General features: G+C 46.4%; 1 protein-coding gene across 1 annotated transcript in view; it reads left to right on the forward strand.

Moving 5' to 3' along the window:
- Positions 1 to 16,170, forward strand: part of LOC119440146 (presequence protease, mitochondrial-like) — a 147,825-nt gene that overhangs the window by 117,706 nt on the left and 13,949 nt on the right. The window contains exons 23-25 of the mRNA XM_037705087.2: positions 5,624 to 5,774; positions 7,010 to 7,143; positions 15,458 to 15,553. Of these exons, the coding sequence (XP_037561015.1) occupies positions 5,624 to 5,774; positions 7,010 to 7,143; positions 15,458 to 15,553 (381 nt within the window). The remainder of the gene's footprint in view (positions 1 to 5,623; positions 5,775 to 7,009; positions 7,144 to 15,457; positions 15,554 to 16,170) is intronic.

Consider the following 16,170-nt stretch of genomic DNA (forward strand, 5'->3'; position numbering starts at 1 on the left):
AATATATATATTTTGATTTGGGGGCACTTGGGTAATAGTCCGCGTCAGAGAAATTGCCGCTCGACTAACTTTCAGCAGAGCGACTGGCATGTGCACGCAATCGAACCGTGTATGTGAGCACATGCAAGGAAACTCGAATAAACTTGCAGTAATTCTTTGTTCCGTCGCCGTCGGGGGGCAATTAGCTTTTGCTTGTCGAGTCACGAGAAAAGAAACGCAGTCATGGTAGCATCATTCGTCTATGGTGGCATCGTTTAAACCAGCGCCCGCCTGTGAACAGATGTAATCGCACCCCTTTCAGCAACAGACGAGCGACCATATTAGAAGGCAGATAGACATCAGTTTTTAGGAGCGCAACGAACGGAAACAGCCCTCGAGACGAAGCTTAAACTAACCACTGTGCGCCCTCACACGTGCTCATGTGCAAGCGGTCGCTGAAGCGCCAGCGTAAAGAAACACTGGAAGGAAATCCAAGAGACTACGGAGCAAATAAAAAATTACTTGTATCCACAAATGGTGGCAGCACTTGTTGGGCAACAAAGAGTTCAAAATTGCCGTGTTTTTCAAACATACAGGCAGCACCGTAAATATATGGCATCGACCATTTAGGACTTGTTCGCAGTAAAGCCCCTGAAACTTTGTAAACTAGTGACACTCTCCTGCTCCACGTTCGCTCCTCCTCATTTCTCCTCTTTCCTGATCCCTCCTCGACAGTGGTGCCATCTACAACGCTTGAGTGTAGTTGACCTTTCACAGAGTGAATGCATGCACAGCGAGGCAGTGCGCTTTAAGCGTTCGCGTTGGCTTTCTAGCTTAGAGTAACTTCGTGTACAGCATATAATTTTCATACGGAGGGTTATACAAAATCAGTGACGGCAGCTTTTTTTTTTTCCCCCTGTTCCGATACTACTTTTAAAAAAAAAAGTATAAACGAGTGCTAACGCCATATCATGACGACTCCAAATTTATCGCGTGTGCTACAATTAGGTACACAACATTTGTCAAGCTCGTGTCGCAAGATTTTGTTGCGAATGGTTGTAAATAACACCTTTACGATTGAATGCCAACATCCTGGTCTCCAGCAAGCCCTTAGTAACCTAAATAATCCGTGCCGTCCTTACTGTGTGAATTTGCGGCGCGTATCAGCTAAGACGCACAAAGGCTCGCAGAGGGCATGAACTATCGCTGCTCTGAAGATTCGATAGAATATTGCAAGCTACAGTGCCACCAACGTGCGTGCTTGCTAATCTTCTGAGCACGCGCAAATACTCGGAAGTGGGCGCTGGTTCTATTATGTTTCTCGTTCCTCAAAGTCGACAGAAATGCGTGCGGCCGATCATCGAGTCGGGACTCTGTCTACATAAAAAATCAAATTAGTCTTTTAGCATTCGTTCGCGAAGCGGGAACATTGTATCAGTGCTTCACTCAGCCTCAAACAAGAACATAGTGGGCTTACGTTGAGTAAATTATTTTTTCAGGTTATTGACTTATCACGAATAACATTTCATCGTGCATTAAGCGCATCCGTTCATGAAGTGACTTGTCACAAACCAAGTTGCACTAAGGTGCATGCATTGAGGACGGTAGCACTTGCTCTGACATAACATTTGCGAGATATGACTTTAGTGAAGTGATGACCGCGCTATGATGTGACCGAAATTGCCGTAAGTGAAATGTTGCAGTCGATATTTAGGCACCATTTGTTGTCGCATTACATAATTAAACGCACCAGCCTAAGGGCCCTACAGCAAGGGAGTCTCAGAGACATAGTGCCCGTGCGAATAGTTGAAAGAACGAGCAAGCGAACGATTAAACGAACGAGCAAACTACTAAATGAACGACTAAACCAGCCACTTAACGAGCGGGCGACTGCACGTTTTCTTTGAGTGCTCCACTGCCGCATCTTAACCTACACACACTTTAAAGCTCACGCGAATCAGCACATATGTCTCAAAAACCTATGATGCTTTCGTTTGGCGACAAATGCCCCGTAACTTGATTTCGGGAGCAGCATGCATGCTTTTCATTGGTGCCTTTGTATCACAAATCCACTGGGCTACCGCCAACGATGAACACGAACATAAGAGGCAAACCAAGTTGTTTGCTCTAAAGAAGGCTAGTAAGTAACCACAAAAGGCCAGTAGTTGCTTTCCTAAAATGAGTTTTCACGCTGGAGCCTCTAATTTTGTCAAATGGACTGTGCTGAATCTTAAAAGCTTAGTAATCATGTTTTTGCACGCAGCCTCGAGTGTCAGTGAATTCAAGCCTGTTGGGCACAAAACGATAAAGCACATCAAATACGACCACTTAGTGCTTATATAAACAAAATACACATCGCGTAGGAATCGGGTTAAGCGTGCAGATGAGTGACAACACGCTCAATGAACTGTGCAATATCAACTATGTTATGGCCCGCAACAAATTATGCAAGCCTGACACATACTATACTAAGAAAGACTCGCAGCTTACCTCACATAGTTGTGTGGACGATGTTGGTCTGAAGTTCTCCTTCCCAATTCAATGAATCCATGTCTTTCTTCTTAACCTATCGTGCTTACCGGACGGTATTGTAAAGGGTGTCTTGCTTTTGCTGAAACTGTTTTGGCATACGAAGGTGCAGCAGGTCATGGTGATAGAAAACGCCGTGAAGCGACGTCGCACTTGCCACAAAACTTAGTTGAAGGCATTCGCAAACCAAAACAACACGGAAGAGCAACAGCACTGACATGTGCTCCTCGCCAGTCGGTAGATGCTTCTCTAGCAAAAATGGCAATGGAGCGCGACTGTGAACAAAGCCGGCGCGAGGGCCCACGTGATACCATTACACCAATAGCGACACAGCGTCGGCCTCAGCTAGGGCGCACGAAGAGGCGGTTGCATTCTTTAAAGGGGCCTGGAACCACTTTTTATCGAAGTGGAGAAAGACATCTGAGGTAAAAATAGGCTATTTCAGAAATACTTTGCCGCAAAAAGTACTTAAATGCGTTCAGCAGAAGCGGAGTTATTGGCAATCAAACACTGCCTTCGCTGTGCTCCCCCTTCCTTCTTCCATGCCTTGCACTGCGAAGGCTACGGCGGAGTGGGGCGGGGCCACAACGTCACCGCCTTCGAAACGTCACCGTGGTGCGCAGTTCAAATTTCATTAACGTAGATGCCAGGACTTCAGATTTTGGTGCCTAAGACGTACTAAACGTAAGTCAAATGCGGTTGTCCTCAGCGAGCCACAGTGCACTGAGCCAGTGAACTCGTGGCAGCACCCCACGGCGGCCACTGCGTAATCGACTGCAGTGACCAATAGCAGCCGTGTATTGCAATGTGCTTTATTACATAATAAAGCGCACAGAAGAGAGTGAGGATCATGGCCTCTGTTGAAACGAGAGCGTTTGAGAGAAAGGTGACTTCGCGCCCCGCTTGCGAGCTCCACGCACCGCGTACGACAGCAAAACTTGGCTGAGATGTTCACAGCAGCGTATGCTACCCGCGGACTATGTTATTTCACCAAGCCCGAGAGGTGGTTCAGGGCCCCTTTAGAATGTGTCGCCACTTTACGAAGTTTGAGGGGCTTTACAGCGCTGTATATTTACGGCATTGGCCGTCAAAGGGTTAATGTGATGTTAAATTGGCATTTTATATTGTAGCATGTGTACTCGTGGGTGAGTGAAACGGGCGCGGATTTCCCCAAATTACCAAGTTTAATCTGGCTTGACAGCCATTGGTACCCGGTACATGCCTGCTGAAGATACTGCTGGGGCATGGCCCAAGCAGCCTTATCATGGGAGGATGTGCATCATTGTATGCAGCTTTATGCGGTTGCAGGATAAACTGTCACACATGTATGAACAAGTGGTGTGGGGCGCAAGGCACTACCTAATCACTGTGAAGGGCACAATGTATTTATTGATCAGTGTGAAAGGCAATTAATTGTTGAATTTTTCTTTTATTCCAGCTAATAGTGATTGCATAATACGAAAACTATTTATTCAGAATAAAGCTTGAGACAGGGCTTCAAAAAAGTTCATCTGTGACTACTAGAGCCATTTATGGCCACAGCAGCTTTGGCTGCAGTATGTTGCTGGGGTTAGAGCTGGAACTTGTCCGACTGAAATACACATTGCCTAAGCACATTTACAGTGCCTAGGCAAGGTTGTTTCAAACTTTATATGCCAAATATAAGAAAATGTAAACTGCAGCATTTAGATTATATGCACTGAATATGAAAACTATGTCAAACTACTAACAACCACAAATTTTATAAAATGTGGTTTCGGGCTAGTTAACAACAATGTTGACATAAAGGCCTGATTCAGTGAACGATTTTAGATGAGTCAATGCCACCTGTAGTGCCAAGGGCATTGTGAGAACTTCGAGGATTAGTTTCAAATTTCGGTTTTGGAGGCCATGCACTGTGCAGCTAGATACCGCGGCCGCCGCGGGGTGCCGCGACGAGCCCGCTCACTAAGCTCGCCATCAAAGCGCTCGAATAACTGTGGGCTCTGATTGGTCTCCGGGTGAGCGCGGCAACACAAGCCAACCCAAGCTCGCACCACTTGTGCTTCGACGTGCACGTAATGTCTCATGCTGTGTGCACACGTTGGTCCTGTGTGGGGTCAGCAGCTGATGCTTTTTTTCATGTGTTTTTCGGCTACACTTGACGACGAAACCGCCCTTCTGTGAGAATGTCTGAGAAGTTAGCTGCCTGCGAAACGTGTGAAAGGCTTGTAAATATTTTCTGACGGCTGCCGCAAGCAATAGGGGTTGCGCAGCATTTTGTGAAATAGCGTGCTCTTGCATGCTCTTAACAATGAAAAACACTCGCACGAACCTCGTAGCTGTTGCCAGTATACACCAAGGCGTATTTTTCAGCACACGCTTGGAAGAAAGCACCAGTGGCAGGCAACGTTTACGTGCAATCGGTCGGTAGTCCCCGCAACTTGTCACAACGCGTTGAAAGACACATTCACAGGTATCCATTCAAAATAATATTTTCGGTATTCTAACCAGCATGAGGCATATTCTAGTGCATAACACACAACGAAGAGTCTCACGAGAAACTGTTTATGCACCAAAACGCATGATTAATCGTGATTCCCGGTGGAATGTCTTGACGCATATGGAGAACTGAAATGCAATAAAGTACTAGTAGTGTACGTAAAACTTCATGTTCTCATGGAGCGCCACTGTCTTCTCAGCAGTTTGTCGTGGCTGTGCATTTAGCAAAGTATACCTGGCAGGCAAAAAGCGGCTGCTGGCACAGTGGTGCACTCAGTGCACCTACTGTGCCGAGACGGGGCTGTGGTCACCTAAGTAGCGCTTATTTTTGTTGTGCTATGTTTACTGTTTAGCTAAGACGGTAGAAGAAAGGGTCGACTCCAGTTAGACGAAGCATATTCTACACGGTTGGCTGCAAGTGAAGCAGACAACGGAGCACCTTCCCTTAAGATTCCCATAATGTCTTATCGGCGACCGCTTGAGGACGCACGCGACTTTCTCAAGTCGTCCGTTATGTATGTGGAAATTAATGTGGTTCTAGGATATCTTGCAGAAGTCAATGTGAACATGAACGATGACGTGCATGTGTGTGAATATCAATATTGTGTAATAAGACTGCAAATTTCATTCACAGTGCCACTGATGGGTCTTCTGTGCTAGATAAGATGCAAATGGCATATTACTTCATGGAATGCAACTTCACCCACATAGACCTTGCTAAGAAGGCATTGCAACGCAAATCAATCTTGTGCGATTGTCGTGCAGCACTCATCTGCAAGAACACCGTAATGAGACTTTTCTAGTAAATAATGGCTTTTACAACGAAAGTTGCAGGTAAATGATCTAGTATTTGGAGTTTCGAGTAACTCAAAGCAATTTTTCATGCTCCACCAGTGTTAAATCTTTGGAGTGTACTGTATTCACTACACATTCACAAAAAGTGCAAGTTTGAATAAATTGTTCTATTGCACAATAGACATGCCTGTGGCATACTTTTTTCAGCCCATTGACATTGTTGTTGGCAGAAGCAGAAACAATTTGAGCAGGGGCCTTTTTTTAAAGCACAGATATGTTCTCCAACTTCAAGCATTGAAACTGTAATGCGTTTCTTATTTTTATTTTATCTTTCTCTCCCCCCCGCCCCCTTTTCTTTTTTGTATTCTGCACATAGCACACAATGACACTTAGTGCCGACTGCTTGCTGGCCTGTGTTGTAAATCAGTAATGCAGGATCAGAGGGCCGAAGATGAATGTTTATCGAGTTGCTTATGCAACCCCCAAGCAGGCTGCCTGTGTTAAGTGGGCTCCTCAACATCACTCTCTCTTCAAATTATGTGGTGAGAGCGGCGTCATTGGCAACACTTAGTGCCGACTTTGCTTGCTGGCCTGTGTTGTAAATCAGGAACGCAGGATCAGAGGGCCAAAGATGAATGTTTATCGAGTTGCTTATGCAGCCCCCAAGCAGGCTGCCTGTGTTAAGTGGGCTCCTCAACATCACTCTCTCTTCAAATTATGTGGTGAGAGCGGCGTCCCTGGCAACATGACCTGAGTTGACAGCGGCTGGAGGAGGACATATTTCACAGTTGCACTGCGATGTAAACATTGAGAAGCCATGGGGACTCTTCCGCAGCTTATACGTGTGACTTTCGGGTTACAAACACCCTGTAAAGAAATATGGGGATTTCAACTTTTAGTCCATTGCACATTCTCTGCTTCTGCCAAGGTAATCTCAATGTAACTTTCACTGCTGTTCACAAACAGCATTTATGCTGTGCTGACACGATGGAGAGTTTAGACCCTGCTGTATTGCTGTACCTGCTATACAAGTAATATGGTTATCCGCTGTTGTAGCCCCATAGTACAAGTACTGCACGTGTAATATGCATATACTTTGCTGGATGGCAATTTTACCTGCTTGGCAGGTGCATTTTCATCTGTTGAAACAGCAGGGCTAAAACTTTAATTGCACAACTTATATCTGTTGAGGGCCTAAGCAGTACCATTCTCCTGATGAGTGCAGGTTGACAAGCCCATCACCCCAGGTAACCGTGGGGCTGCAGCATTCCTGCATGGAGTGACAGATGAGATGAGGCAAGAGCACCGGCAGAGGATCTTTGCCTGCAGCAAAGATGACATCATCTCGGCAGTCAAGAGGTGCGTGAAGACAGAGAGTCCTCAGTTTGAGCATGCAATAACATTTTTACTTGCTTGCCATTTGTAAGCTTACGTAGTAGCGATTCTTTCCTTGACTTTGTTTGGCCGAAGTTAGTTCCCTTGAACTAGTTTTACCTGAGTTTCTCTCTAGTATTATTGAGTAGGCTGTGACATTTTAGTTTGTGATGTCTTGCTGCTCTCTACTCTTGCCTAATGACGGACTTTGTGTGCTAGCCAGTTGTAAGGTTGTAAAGGGCTGATAAGAAGTGAACCAGTTAGGACTGTATTTTGTAAAAATCAATTTCATTTTTCCGTTCGTATCATTCTTTGCCCCCCGCAGGGGCGTCTGCATAAGCAGGCGTTTGGTGCGTTGCGACACCACGTACCCGAGCACATGAGGGTTGGACCCTCCCGCGTGTAGCCGTGCGCGGCTTAGCCGATGCCGGGTGTTTGGACCTTTACGGCCCCTCGGCGGAGGCAACACACCTCTTTGGCCTCTGCTTCACGTAGACGGCACCCCCGGACTGACCCACCCGGGGGAAATCGGTAGTCGCCTTTTCCTGTCCCCTTCTCCGATCTTTCTCTGCTCTATTTTTCTGTCTTCACTGTCCTGTCATCTATTCTTTTCTGTTACTTCCTCAATTTCCATAGGCGGCTTGGGTTAACCTTGTGTAGGTGCCCTCTCTTGGGTTTATATAAGGTTATAGCGGCAATGTACGGCTGGCGCCTGCAGCCTTACACATGAAGTGCTGTAGCGTCCCCTTGTTGGACTCCGTGGTGGGTGGCTGCCATTGCTGCCGAACAACACTAAATTGTTATGGGAATGCCCGCTTTTCCTCGACTTCTTGATCGTCTCCCTCAGAAGAGGGGACGCACCGATGAGTTTTTGAATTTGTTCACCCGGCCTAAAGACATCTTCCCCCGATATCAAGTAGTACATAGTGAGAGAACTGAAAGACTAGCGAGAACCATATCCCCATTTGTAGTTGCGAAAACCTTGACCAACACGCTAGGCCCTGGCTACAAAGTCACCAAAATGCCAAGCGGGGACCTTCTGCTTGAGCTACGTGATAAGGAGCAACACAACACTCGGCAAGCTTGTGACTTTTGGTGATGTCCCAGTTACTGTTTCACCGCATCGTTCCATGAACACAGTACGCGGGGTAGTATCCGAAGCAGACCTCATCGACCTATCTGAAACCGAGTTGTTGGAAGGCTGGAAGGAGCAGAATGTCACGAATGTGCAGCGCATTGTTATGAGACGGGACAACAAAGAAATTCCCAAAACACCTGATACTTACCTTTGAATTAAGCGTCTTGCCACAAAGCATCGAAACAGGCCACACAAAGATAGCAGTAAGAGCATACATACCAAATCCTAGGCGATGCTACCAATGCCAAAGATTCGGCCATGGCTTGCAGAGCTGCCGTGGTCGACTCACCTGTGCCAAGTGTGGAGTACAAGGCCATGCCTCAGACAATTGCGAGGCTACACCTCACTGCGTAAATTGCGATGGTGACCATCCAGCCTACTCCCGGTCTTGTCCAAGCTGGAAAAAAGAGAAAGAAATTCTAAAACTGAAAGTCCGTGAAAACATATTGTTCAGGGAAGCACGCAAAAGGTGCTCACCTTTCCACACGACCACATACGCTGAGGCGGCGCGTCAAGGGGCAGCGTCGCAGCGGCTACTGCCACCTGCCCAGCCCACGCGCAGCGAGCTGTCGCTTGTGGCTCCTGCTCCCAGGGTGGAAGGAGCTAAGTCCACTCCACCCAACCAGCAAACAGGTCCGGTTACCTCAGGGTTGCCGGCACCGCCACAGTTCCTCGATGGCAGCCTGCGCTACGCGTAGTAAACCCGCAGTCCCGCCAGCAGCTCCCACAGTGGGTGCAGTCAAGCCTGCCTCACCCTCACCGGCCACTGCTAGCGCTGGCAACAGCCGGCGCTAGCAGTGGCCTGGCAACAGCCGGCACAGCTCAGGCCCAAAGGCAGCCCCATCGACCTCCGGGCTGGTGGGCGCAAATGTCTCCTCCTTCGCGGCGAGACTTTCTCGCGAAACATCTCGCTCGCAAGAGCGCGTGTTCGGCACCTCACAAGAGGCAATGGACACTACACCCATCCCAACGGCGCACCAAGCGCCTAAGGAGCGGCGAGGCTCCCTCGACCGCTTTAGAAAGGACAAATCCCGAGTTACGGGGCCTGGAAAGGGCTCTGTAATCTAAAGCAACATTTCCTTTTTTAGTACACACAGCACCAATTTACTTTCATTATGGATACACAAATCATTCAATGGAGTGTCAGAGGCCTTCTTAGGAACCTCGACGATGTCCAAGAACTTGTTTACCAACACAATCCAAAAGTGCTGTGTGTACAGGAAACGCACTTAAAATCGAAACATACAAATTTTCTCCGACAGTATGTTACGTTTCGTCAAGATCGCGATGATGCTCTCGCATCATCAGGCGGTGTTGCCATTGTAATTCACAAAAGCATAGCATGTCAACGTTTGCAGCTACAAATGCCCCTTGAAGCAGTGGCAGTTCGACTTGTTCTTCTAAACAAGCTCATCACCATCTGCTCACTTTACATACCCCCCCCCCCCCCCCATTACCACTTACATAAACATGAATTTCAGTCCTTTATAGATGAATTGCCAGAACCCTATCTTGTTCTTGGTGATTTCAATGCGCACAGTAGTCTGTGGGGCGACTCTCGTATCGATGCACGAGGTCGTCTTGTTGAACAATTTCTTTTCTCCTCTGGCGCGTGTCTCCTGAACAAGAAGGAACCTACATTTTACTGTCTCGCAAACAGAACCTTTTCTTCTATTGATCTTAGCATAGCTTCCCCGTCTCTATTATCTGAACTTAAATGGGAAGTTACCCAAAATCCGTACGGGAGCGATCACTTCCCAATACTACTGCGAACAACCAAAGCTGAGCCGTCACCACAAGCCCCTCGATGGAAGATTGACACAGCCGATTGGGAGAAATTTCGAAATCTTACTAGTAGCATCTCCTGGGCCAACATGTCTTCGTTAGGAACTGATGCTGCTGTGGAATATTTTACTTCCTTCATAATTGATGCCGCTTCTAAATGCATATCCGAAATAAGTGGTGCGGCATGCAAACGCCGTGTCCCATGGTGGAACGACGAATGTAGGAACATTCGTAGAAAACAGAACGAAGCGTGGGGGTTGCTACGCGATTCTCCTACTGCGGAGAATCTTATCAAATTTAAGAAGGTAAAGTCCGAAGGCAGGAGAACGCGCCGACAGGCCAGAAGAGAGAGCTGGCAGAAGTTTTTATCAGGTATACACTCGTATACAGATGAGGCCAAAGTCTGGGACAGGGTTAACAAGGTGAGAGGACGACAAACATATTCACTCCCTTTGGTAAACACACAGGGCGACAGCTTGGAAGACCAAGCGAACCACCTGGGTGCACATTTTGAACATGTGTCCAGTTCATTGCACTATTCCCCAGAATTTACAAAATACAAAGCAGAAATAGAAAAACAAAAACTAGACCGAAAGAGCACCGGGAACGAGCCTTATAACTTGCCTTTCTCTTTAGCAGAGCTTCAGGCATCACTCGCCTGTTGTAACCAATCTGCCCCAGGCCCTGACCGCATATTATATGAAATGTTGAAGAACCTGCCCTCTGAAACGAAGAAAACCCTTGTCTGTCTGTATAACTCTATATGGACTTCCGGCGAGATCCCCTCTGCCTGGAAAGAGGCCATAGTGATCCCTATCCTGAAGCAGGGGAAGGATCCATCGTCTGTATCGAGTTATCGGCCAATAGCGCTAACAAGCTGTCTCTGCAAAGTCTTCGAAAAAATGATAAACCGTCGCCTATTACATTTCCTAGAATCAAACAAACTGCTTGACCCATACCAGTGCGGCTTTCGCGAGGGTCGATCCACCACTGACCATTTGATACGTATCGAGGCGCAGATACGCGAAGCTTTTGTTCACAAACAGTTCTTTCTGTCTGTATTCCTAGACATGGAAAAGGCCTATGACACCACATGGCGGTTTGGAATACTGAGAGACCTCTCCCACTTTGGTATACGTGGTAATATGTTAAATATGATTGAAAGTTATCTGCTGAATCGCACATTCCGTGTTCGAGTTGGCAATGTTCTATCACGACCTTTTGTGCAGGAAACTGGTGTACCCCAGGGAGGCGTGCTCAGCTGCACACTCTTTATCGTTAAAATGAACACTCTTCGTGCTTCGTTACCACCCGCTATTTTTTATTCCATCTATGTGGATGATATACAAATAGGCTTCAAGTCCTGTAACCTCGCAGTGTGCGAGAGACAGGTACAGCAGGGGTTGAACAAAGTGTCAAAGTGGGCAGACGAAAATGGGTTCAAAATAAACCCCCACAAAAGTTCTTGTGTTCTTTTCACCAGGAAGAAAGGTCTAGTTGCAGATCCCACTATCGAAATGTATGGACAACAAATACCTATAAACAAAGAACACAAATTTTTAGGCATCATACTTGACTGTAAGCTTACTTTCATTAACCACATAAAACATCTCAAGGCGAAATGCCTAAGAACAATGAACTTACTGAAAATTTTATCTCACACATCCTGGGGCACCGACAGGAAGTGTTTAATGAATCTTCACAAGAGCCTCATTCGGTCACGATTGGACTATGGTGCCGTAGTATATCACTCTGCCGCCCCTAGCGCGCTAAAAATGCTAGATCCTGTCCACCATCTATGTATCCGCCTGGCCACTGGTGCATTCAGAACAAGCCCCGTCGAAAGTTTATACGTAGAATCGAATGAGTGGTCACTCCACCTCCAGAGAACATACATCAGCTTCACCTATTTTCTGAAAGTGCACTCCGATCGGGAACATCCTTGTTCTACAACCCTTAATGATTTGAAGTGTTCAACGCTTTTTTATAATCGACCCTCTATGAGGCGGCCTTTCTCACTGCGTATAAGAGAACTTAGCGAAGAGATGGATGTCCCACTTCTAGAACATCGCCTAATGCCTCCAGCTAAGCTGTCACCGCCCTGGGAGTGGCAGGTGATAGAATGTGATCTATCCTTTGTAGAGGTCACAAAGCATGCTCCCGACCTCGAAATTGCAATGCATTTCCGCGAACTTCAATCGAAGTACTCGTGCTCGGAATTCTATACCGATGCATCCAAGTCCCATGCTGGCGTATCTTACGCCGCGGTTGGCCCCTCTTTTTCTAAATCCGACGTATTGAACCCCCTAACAAGCATTTTCACCGCAGAAGCCTATGCAGTACTTACTGTCTGCGGTGAAGCATATGGAGAAATTGAAACTACAAAAGGCAATAATATTCACAGACTCGTTGAGTCTTATAAAAGCGCTAACATCTTTACAAAAGCATAAGAATCCTGTTGTTATCGAGCTTTACTCACTCTTGTGTAACATTTACCAATCTCGTAGACATGTAATAATATGCTGGGTGCCTGGCCATAGAGGCCTCGAGGGCAATGTGCTAGCAGACCACATCAACTACATCGCAAGCTATTAATCCTGCCGCTGCTATTTCCTCCACAGATCTGAAGCCTTTTTTGCGAAGGAAACTGCGAGGCCACTGGCAGCGTCTGTGGGACGCTGAAACAACTAATAAGCTCCACTTGATTAAGCCCCAGTTAGGTTTCTGGCCCTGTACAACTAAAACAGGACGAACTGATGTCCTATTCTATCATCTCAGAATAGGACACACATATGGTACTCACAATTTTCTATTGAATGGAAATGATCCTCCAACATGCGGTAGATGTGACGACAGGCTCACCGTCCTCCACGTCCTCTTGGAGTGTCGAGAAGCCGAAAGAGAAAGAAAGAAACATTTTCCTCTCGCATATCGCTATTGTGTCCCTCTGCATCCCACTATGTTTCTCGGTAAAGAACCACTTTTTAGCACCAACGCAGTCCTTGCTTTCTTGAAAGATGTTGTGCTACATGTTATTAGCCCAATAAGTTCGTAGTGCATCCTCTCTCCAGAGGATGTTGCTGCGATAGTTTTTTTTAATTGCACATGCCTCCAGGCCCTTGTGTTTCAAGGGCTCTGTTTAGGCACTTGTGCTTCTGGCCAATTCTTGTATCTTTAATTTTTTGTAACTCGTATCATTCTTTCGCAATGCATTGTTCATGTCCATAGTACACATAATCACTCATTGCCATAATCTTATTACTTATAGATTTTACGCACTTTACAGCGATTGATTTTAGGCCCCTTTACAGCCATGCCACATCTAATGTTCATATAATTCCCTATTCATCTACCACTAACAAGCCATTACCATCGTCTTGGCGCTCTTTGGCCACATCTGGCCCTTGCGCCAATAAACCACAATAATAATAATTATTCTTTGCTATAAGTTTCCGACCTCTACAATAACGGCAGCATGGCTTCTTCAGAGCCAGTGACACAGTGCGAAAAGAATGGATAACAAAAATTGCCATTACAGTATAGACCACTTATAATGTAACCGCTTATAGTGCAGGACCGGATATAGTACGGTCTTTTCAGACTCCCGTTAATTTTCCCATAGCACTCCATATATATGCATACCGCTTACAGTGCAGCCGCGTGAGACGAAATACTGGTTATAATGCGGCTTCTGCGGGAAAATCTCGCCGACAAGGGCGGCAGCGAGCACGCTTCTCAACGAGGTGCGCCCACCGATGGGAGAGGAGATCAACGAGGGCGATGCGGAGGAGGAGCATGAGACATGGAGCATGAGTCCAAGGGCGAATAAAATCGTCGCCGCGCGCCGTATGTGCGAGTGAAAGCGCGCGGGGGACGCGCGCCTTCACGGAGAGCGAACGCACAACAGAGCGCAAATGCGACTTCTATCACGCGAAAGGCCGTGGGGGTATGGGAGGGAGGGAGGGAGCGCAGCGCTTCACTGCCGCACCAAATGCGTATCTTGCAACCGGGCGCAAGGGGAACTGGCGAAGCAATCTCCCACGCGAAAGGAGCAAAGCGGGAAGGCAGCATGGGAGGGAGGGAGGGGGGGGGGGGGGCTTCTACTCTGCCAACAAATGCGTTCGCGCCTGTGCCGGCTGTCTGTGTCGTTGCGTGCACCGTATCTTGAAAGCCATCTCCACACGGCTCTGACCTTTGTATGCGCTGTGCTTACGCCGCTCAGTTTCCGTTGAAGCGTTAGAGCAATAGACCGCACGGACCTTCTCTCGCTGCGGCAGCCGCATTTCCCCATGCCCGCGTTTTGACAGTGGTTGTCTGCGGTCATCGAGTCTATTCATGTTTGCTTGTGCGCATTGACACCACGCTTGTTAATTCAATTAGTAAGCGAATGTGTCAAGTTTATGCAGCCGATAAAACTACTATCCCTACTCCTTATAGCTCTCTACCAATTTGCTATCGCAATTGATGCTTCGCCATTACAGCATGTGCTTCGCTATAGATGCTTCGCCAATTACAGCAAACTAGTGCATATAATTCAGTCATAACATTAACCATGTCTCAGATTATCTATCTTAGCAGTCTGTAGCAGGCCGTATGCTCAAGTATTTTTTTTTTCACAGTGGTGCAGACTCCACTGGAAAAAAATCTTGGCAGTAGAACAATTGTTAGAGCAGTTTCTAGTGGGTCCGTGTAGTTACAAAGTAATCAAATCTCAATTTAATGTAAATTCATTCATGTTGAAATATTTCCAAGAAAATAACTGAATCACTGGCTCAAATCACATGTGCAAGGTAAATATTGGTTGCATTCATCATGAAAAAAAGGGGGGGAGGGGGGGACTGTCGTTTACCAGAGCTGATGAAATGCAGCTCATTGAACTTCCCGTTGAACATGGTAGTGCCTTTAGTAATGTTGTGTGCAGTAATATTCTGCAGACTGAAGTGAGGTGGTGCCATATTATGTAAGGCAGAGGGTTCAATTTACATGCAGCTCGATTTCCATGGCAATTTTTTTTTCCTTGCCACCACTGCACGTAACTCGCAGAAACAAGTTGTGTACACAAATGTATAGCCACTGTAGATTGTAAAAGAAGGAAATGATGCTTCTAGCAGAGCCATCTTTGTCTCCTCATAAAAGCAAACTTGGCAGTTTCCCAGTGTAAGATGACGAAATAGGAGGACTTCGTAAACTGCGAAGTTTGCTTTTCATGATGACTAAAATTACTACCTCTTTAGAATTATGCTACAGTTAAATGAGTTAAGCAGATGACAGTTTTTGTTGCTTGCATGATGCATTCTTCACCTTGCGGATTTCCACAGAACTTTATTTATGCAAACCTGTTTTACAAGCTTGCTTTTGTTTCTACCCACATTTTAGGTGTGCTGGTGAAAGTGGCTGCACATCGAGTGTCGCTGTCATCGGCCCTGAAAATAAGTTCACAGAGACTGGGAAACACTGGCTTGTCCACAGAGAGTAGGTGCTGTCTGCAAGGTTGTAAGGCCTTCCACTTCATGTGCTCAGCTGCGCAAATTGGACTGTCATATTTACTGGCCAGCATGTTTGTCTCTACCGTCTCCATGGTCTGTTTTGTGCAGCTGTGCCTTTTCTTACAAATGAATGAGTAGTGCTCAGCTTGTAAGGGCTTTTGATGGCAACTGTCATGCCACAATACTGCTCCCTTATACCTTTCTGATTCTGAATTCAGTGCAACAGCAGAGTCAATAAGAAGGTGAAGGAGCTAGCCCCTGCAGTCTGCTTCAGTTAATTTGTCACCCAGTCGATCAACACACCTTTTAATTCAGCCATGTTCAAAATCCCCAAATGGCAGCCGTATCCATAACACTTGTATCTAGTTAGAACTTTTTTATTTTTTACTTTAAGTCACCTGTGACAGATAGTGCTTTTCGGCCTTTTTAGGTGGATTTCTGGAAGAGACAGGTATTACTTGCATGACAAATTGCAGTGCCCAGTAGCTGATTAAAAAATTCAATTATTCACTTTAGTCCACATGTTGTAATTGGAAACTCAAAGCCGAGCAGTAGTTAATTCTTGTCTGCTTAAAAGGCCCCTCACCAAGTTTAGCCATTTTT

This window comes from Dermacentor silvarum, chromosome 1, assembly GCF_013339745.2.
Source record: "Dermacentor silvarum isolate Dsil-2018 chromosome 1, BIME_Dsil_1.4, whole genome shotgun sequence".
In the NCBI taxonomy this organism is placed as follows: Eukaryota; Metazoa; Arthropoda; class Arachnida; order Ixodida; family Ixodidae; genus Dermacentor; species Dermacentor silvarum.